Source organism: Musca autumnalis, unplaced genomic scaffold (genome assembly GCF_047663935.1).
Source record: "Musca autumnalis isolate F117 unplaced genomic scaffold, ASM4766393v1 scaffold_1, whole genome shotgun sequence".
Taxonomy (NCBI): Eukaryota; Metazoa; Arthropoda; class Insecta; order Diptera; family Muscidae; genus Musca; species Musca autumnalis.
This window is the reverse complement of record NW_027411644.1, coordinates 51,646,321-51,653,820: the sequence shown is the minus strand read 5'-3', so window position 1 is coordinate 51,653,820 and position 7,500 is coordinate 51,646,321. Positions and strand designations below refer to the sequence as shown.

Here is a 7,500-nt window from a genome sequence, read left to right as displayed (position 1 = left end):
TCCTTAACATCGTAAAAGTTCATTGATCTCTAATTCATGATTCCTTCATCAATTCAGCAAACTTTTGTTCAGCTGAATTTGCGAAATTCATAGTTTTCCTAACTCAAGATATTATATCCGTAAATTCTACAATACCGAAACATTAAAAAACTAATATTTTATTATCTTTCCCCGACAAACTCCACTTCAGTTGCTTGTCTAAAATTCTCGCCACTTTTACCTTATGCTGAATTAGTTAAATTTAAAGAAATTTCACATTTTTGATAGCGTTATGCTTTGTTCATATACTACGTTGCATAATTAACCTCAAAAATTAGCTGAATTGAAAGTTCTTGTCACCCTTAACAGCGTAAAAGTTCAGTGAACTGTAATTCATGATTGCTTCATCAATTCAGCAAACTTTTGTTCAGCTGAATTTGCGAAATTCATAGTTTTCCTTACTCAAGATATTATATCCGTAAATTCTACAATGCCGAAACATTAAAAACCAATTTTTTAATTATCTTTCCACGACAAACTCCAATTCAGTTGCTAGTCCAAAATTCTCGCCATTTTTACCTTTGCTGAGTTAGTTAAATTCAAAGAAATTTCCCATTTATGATAGCGTTATGCTATGTTTACATACTATGAAGCAGAATTAAACTCAAAAATTAGCTGAATTGAAAATTCTTGTCACACTTAACATCGTAAAAGTTCGTTAAACCCTAGTTCTCCACTCCATCATTAATTCAGCAAACTTTTGTTCAGCTGAATTCGAAAAATGTATGATATTCTTAAGGTAAAATATTATATTTGTAATATCTACAATACCGAAACACAAAAAACACTTTTCTATTATCTTAACCCCACTCCCCCTCCCACAACGAACTCCACTCCACTAGCTATCCCAAAATTCCTCCTCAGGTTGTACTTTTTTTCAATATCATATAATATTAAAATAATGGTTTTACATCATCTCCTATATCTGCGCATATAAATTGGAAAATCCCTATTGCCGTTTAACCTCGGTGTTGTTTATGTGGAATTTAAAATCCACACTATAAAAAGCTTCAAATATTTTACGAGAGTCACTAAAAATTCGAAAAAATAGCAAACTATTCTCAGAATAAAGATGCATAAATTTACTGCTTCGCTTTCTTTACTATTCTCTGTGGTTAGAACAAGAGTCTAAACGTAAAGCAACAAACTCCAACTAACAACAACAACATTTCCCCAAACTTCTGCTTTATAAAAAATGCATTATCCTGTTTAGACATCTGTGCGGGTTTTTATGTTACTACCAAACGTTAAAGGTTTTTTACCTCTTAAATGGGTAGGAGGTGGTAGTTGTTACCCTGGAATTGTTTAGTAAAACTACTAAAACTCTAGAAAAGGAATTTGTTTAAAATCACCAGACGTTAGAAAATTGTTAAACATGGTAAACACATGGTTTTAGTTGTAACTTCGTAATAACATTGCAAAAACAGTTAAGCGTTACAAAAAACTCCCTTCAAGCTAACGCCATAATGTTTAACAATTTGTTTGATGGCTATGGTTGTCATGTTTAGCAGAAGAACTAAGGTTGTTACGGTTGTTGTTAAAAGAAAGGAATAGCAGGAAATTTATGGAAAAATCAATAATGTATTTCTAAACGGTATTCAGCTGAGTTAAAATGTCTTAAAAGCTATGAATTTGAATATATTTCCACAAACAAATATCCATTCAGCTACATAATTTCAAATTCAGCAAAGTAATTAGTTGAGGAAATTGTTGTCTTGAAGTCAGAAAGGGACATTTTAGTCAAGTAAATATTAATTCAGCTATGACAACTCATATTCAGCTAATTATTTCACACTCATATTAGAAAATCATAGATTTCTTTAAATGTTTTCTTTTTATAAAAATGGTTATTGACCAAAGAACAATCTAATTCAGCTAAATAAAAATTCAGTAAAATACTGTATTTAATCGAGAATAATAAAAAAATAAGAATAATTCATCTAATAAAATACTAATTCAGCCAAAAAAATTGTACTCAGCTCCGTAATATGTTTATTTAATGAAAATTTCTTTCGAAAAAATATTTTCAAATTAAAAACTAGTTAATTCAGCTAAGAAAAATCTAATTCAGCTAAGCAGAAATTTAGAAAGTTACTCCATTTAACCGAAAACATGGCAAATTAACTATGAAAATATTAATTCAGTTAAGAAAATACTTATTCAGCTAAGAAAACACTTTATTCAGCTACGTAATACTCTTATACTATGTACATTTATTTCGAAAACGTACGTTTTAATTAAGAAAAAATTAATTCAGCTTTGATTTGAATGTTTTTCTGTAACATAAAAAACTATTACTCAGCTAAGAAAGATTTAATTCAGCCAAATATAAATTTAGGAAGTACTGCTTTTAGCCAGTAAGCAACTGTATTCAGCAAACATTTTTGATAGCTGAATAAGTATATTTAGCTAAAAAATATTTTGTAAAAAAATAAATATTAAATAACTTTCAATCCAGAAACTTTTTTTCAATTCAGCCATGATTGAGGTTACTGAATTGTATTCAGCAAGGATTTATCAAGGCTGAATAAGTGTTTTATTTAAAAAAAAATATTTTCTACCCACATTTCCACAACATATTTAAATTAAAAATGTTTAGAGCAGGAAAAATTAATTTTAGCCACAATTTAAGTTGCTGAATTGTATTCAGCAAAAATTTTCCTAGCTGAATATGGATATTTTAATAACTATTGCTGTTTATTTTTATATGACCCTAATATTTTGCAATCAGACTACATAAACTAATGTTTTTATTCAGCAAAAGCAATTAGAGCAGCTGAATTGTATTCAGCATAAATTTTTCATGGGTGAATAAGGGTTGTTAGTTTACAAACAATTTTTTAAACGCATTCCCATAATATATTTCAATTGATAGGAAAAAATAAATTTAGCCATATTTTAAGTTGCTGAATTGTATTTAGCAAAGATTTTTCTTAGCTGAATAGGCGTTTTTGAATAAATAATGTTGTTTCTTTTCCATGCATCGCTAATATTTCGCAAATCAGCTTTTCAAAATATTGGTTTTTATTCAGCAAAAGCAATTAAAGCTGCTGAATTCTATTAAATAACGATTTTTCATAGCTGAATAAGTGCTTCTAAAAAAAAAATCCTAAATACCTGTTTCTAATATATTTCAATTCAGAACATTTACATAAGAAAAAACTCAATTCAGCCGTAATTAAAGCAGCTGAATTGTGTTCAGCAAGGACTTTTCTTAGCAGAATAAGTATTTTTATTTAAATAACGTGGTTTTCTTTGCATATACCCCTTATAATTTGCAATTTAGCTATTTAAATTTGTGTAAAGTAAAATCTGCTGAATTGTATTCACGTTAACACGTTATAATCACATTTTTATTACGTATTGCAATTCAAAAATTGTTACATAAGAACAGGAATCATTTTATCCAAAATTAAAGTACCTGAATTGTATTCAGCAACGATTTTTCTTAGCTGAATAAGCCTTTTTTTTTAATAAATAATATTGTTTCCTTTGCATATATTCGTAATATTTTGCAATTCTGATATAAAAAGTATAACAGTTTCCCAATATTTTTAAGGAATATTATTTTACATCATTTTATCCAAAATTAAAGTAGCTGAATTGTATTCAGCAACGATTTTTCTCAGCTGAATAAGCTTTTTTCAATAAATAATATTGTTTCCTTTGCATATATTTGTAATATTTAGCAATACCGCTATAAAAAGTATAACAGTTTCCCAATATTTATAACGAATATTATTTTATATCAGATTTCATAGATATCAGCTAATTTAAAGGCGATACAAATGTATTCAGCAAGTGTTTTTATGGCTGAAATGTTGCATATAGACTTCATAGATTAATTTGGTCTTACATTAATTTTAGCTAAAATGGCTGCTTAAAATGTACATTATTTTCTAACTCAGCTTCAAACTTATTTTTTGTTTCTAATTCAGCAAAACCGATAATGTCTAGAGTTCATCACTACAGCATCCGAATCAATTCAGCTAAGGCACTTCCCATATTTCCTTAATTCAGCGGCATTTTCGTTAATTATTTTATTTGTATTTTGGAAGCTGAATTAAAAAAAAAATACCTTAAACCTTACCTTAAAAAGTAAATAGAACTTTATTAAGCTAAGATTTTTGTTTAAGACGTGCATTATTTCTCTAATTCAGATAAAAGTTAATATTATTTTCCTGTAGCTGAATTGCTTTTTTACATAAATTGACTGATTAAAAGGGCATTTTTATGTGATTTTATTAAATTTTGTAATGTTTTTTTATGTCCGGATATGATTGTTTGAGATAATTTTTTTTGTATTGTCTATAAAATAATATATTTTTAATTTTGTAAAAATATTCTTTTCCAACCCCATTGTAAATAATAGACCCACTAAAAATGCTTTGATAGACCCATTTTCTTAATTTCCAGCACTTTATATAATTTTGATTTCGAAATATGTAATGCCTTAAATATAATAAGCTTTTTCTGATAGACTCATTTTTAGTTTCCCATATTTTAAAATATTTAAAAAATTTACTTTAAGAAAATTTCATTAAAAGAACAAATTTTCTCTTTCTCATCACTTTTTCCAGAGGAGCGGGTATGGAATCAAGGCATGATTTACTTAGTAAAAAACTCGAACGTGAAATGCAGCCACATCAACAACAGCAACAACATCCACAACACCATCATCAACAGCATCAGCAATTTCTAATGACAACACCAACTTGACCCATTACAACAACAGCGGCGGCCACGGCGGCTGTGGTAAACAATAGCCAACATTCCCAGCAACAACAGCTGCAGCAACATTTACAACAGCAGGCAAATGCCGCCGCCGCTGCTGCCGCTGCAACAACAGCTGCCCAACAGCAACACTATCAGCAATATGTGGCCCAAGCTATGCAACAGCAGCAACAACAACAACTCCAGCAGCAGTCTCAGCCACCGCAACACCAACAGCCACCAACAGCACATCAAGCAGCCGCTGCCAATCATCAACATTATGTCAATAATGCAGCAGCAGCAGCAACGATAGCTGCCACCCATCACATACCCACAACCCTTATAGCCGGGGCACCACCCGGATCGGCAACAGGTCTATATTCGTATGTGTTACCAACAGCTACCCATATAGCAGCATAGTACGTGGCAAAGCAATTTATATTTGGTAAATTCTAAATTCTAAGAGCAATGAATGGAAGCTAAAAGAGCATTTCCATTTTTCTCCCCTCTCCCAGCAAAGGAAACGAACAAAATTATGAAATAAAACAGAAAAAAAACATGGCGCGCAAATATGAAATACCAGAGCGGAGATTGAGCGATATATACAACAACATTATTGAATGAATGTGTAGGTGTATTGTCTAGTTGTAGATGTAAAATAATAACAATTTAAAATTTATGTTGTGTTTTTTGTAATCATAGAGAAAAACAAAAACAAATATTTATATATACATACATATAGATATTATAGAAAATCTTATATATAGCAATAGAAGATGGATGGAATAGTTGATTCCCAATTCTATTGGTATTTTAAACCGTATAGTCGGCATATTAGCTAATAGCCAAAGGATCTAGCTGAAGAAAATACAAAAACACAAACAATACAAATGCGAAAAGCTAGATCATAAACATGGGTTGATTGCTTTAAATAGAAAAACCACAATAAAGCTTAATGGAAGGTTCTTCTTTTTCCAATAAGCGGCATTGTCAATTGAGTTTGAGAAAAGCATGGCATAACTCAAAAATAAAATAAATAACCTGTCATAACAGGTTTATATCATTAAAAATTTATTATACAAAAAATACAAAAAAAAAATAACTCATGAAATCTAAACAAAAAGACATCAAATAAAACCCCAGTTATTGAAAGGAAGAAGACATCTAAAAAGTTAAAAAAATACTAATACAAATAAATTAAAAAAAATTAATATAATATTACCTTAGCTTTGTAAGAAGACAAACAAGTAGACAAAGAAATGCCCTCTTGCCCTCCTTTTTCAGAAAAAAAAAAACAAACCTCCCCCCCCCCCCCAACATACTTTAACATCACAGTATACATGATTTTTTTTTTTTTAATTTTTCTTCATTTTATGAAAATTTTTAAATGTTTTTACAATTAAGCAAAATATTTTTGTGGCTGAATAGCAATTATAAATCAAATTCTACTCATATTTTATACTTTTTTGTTGATATATAACAGATGGCATCAATTCAGCTAAAGTTTTTGTTGGAAAATTTCATTTCCTATCTTATTGAATTATGATTTTCAAATATTTTCTTCAATTAGTTTCCATTTTTATCACAGCTGAATTACAAATAATACCATAATATTTATTATAAAGTTCGAAAAACTCAATTTCGGCTTTCAATCTAACTTATTTTCCAATTCAGCTAAAAACTTAATTTTTCCCCAATTCAGCAAAGGTGATGTGGTCTTGAATTCACGGCTAACACAGCTGAATTGCAAATAATATAACAGAAAGTCTTAAAAAGTCAATTAAACTCAATTCAGCTCCGTTTTTCCCATATATCCTCAATTCAACGGCATTTTCTTCAATTAATCCTTAATTTTATCTCAGCTAAAGTGCATATAAAGTCCAAAAAACTCAATTCAGCTAAGATTTTTGCTCAAAATTTACGCTATTTGCTAATTCAGTTAACAAAAATTTCCGCTGAATAATTGTTTATGTAAGAAGTGGATTTAAATTAATTCAGCTAACAAAAATTCTAGCTGAGTAACATAAAAATTAATTCAGCAAAGCAATAATATATCGATAAAAGTGTTTTTGTTTGATTTGATTCAATTCAGCTATGAAAATGCCTAGCTGAATAGTACAAAATTAATTCAGAAAATTAAAATTGAATCGACAAAATTGTTTAAGCTTGATTTGTGTTAAATCAGCTACCAAAAACTTCAGCTGAATAAATAAAATAGTTGTTAATGCTTGATTTCTGTTAATTCAGCTTAGACAACCATTAGCTGAATACATTTAATTATAAATAATGGGTTTATGATAAATTTTATTCAATTCAGCTAACAAAAACTCTAGCTGAATAGCATATAACTAATTCGGCAAAACAAAATTATATCGAAAAATGTGTTTTTGTTTTGCTTTCTTCAATTCAGCTAAGAAAATCCCTAGCTGAGTAGTACAAAACTAATTCAGCAAAGTAAAATTGAATCAACAAAATGTTTTTTGCTTAATTTGTGTTAAATCAGCTATCAAAAACTTCAGCTGAATACATTCAGCTAAGAAAATCTTTAGCTGAATAAAAGTATAACTAATTCAGCAACATTCAATTTTATTAAAAATAGTTGTTAATGCTTGATTTCTGTTAATTCAATTATGAATAATGGGCTTATGATTAATTTTATTTAATTCAGCTAAAAAACCTATAGCTGAATAACATAAAATTAACTGAATAAAATGTAATTTTGTTTTTAATTGACTTAAATTAATTCAG

General features: G+C 28.9%; 1 protein-coding gene across 1 annotated transcript in view; it reads left to right on the top strand.

Moving 5' to 3' along the window:
* Positions 1 to 5,172, top strand: part of cpo (RNA-binding protein) — a gene marked incomplete at its 5' end in the record, with an annotated part of 262,756 nt that extends 257,584 nt beyond the window's left edge. Inside the window, 2 exon segments of the mRNA XM_073958618.1 lie at positions 4,620 to 4,627; positions 4,775 to 5,172. Coding sequence (XP_073814719.1) covers positions 4,620 to 4,627; positions 4,775 to 5,172 — 406 coding nt within the window.
* Positions 5,173 to 7,500: the final 2,328 nt, after the last annotated feature.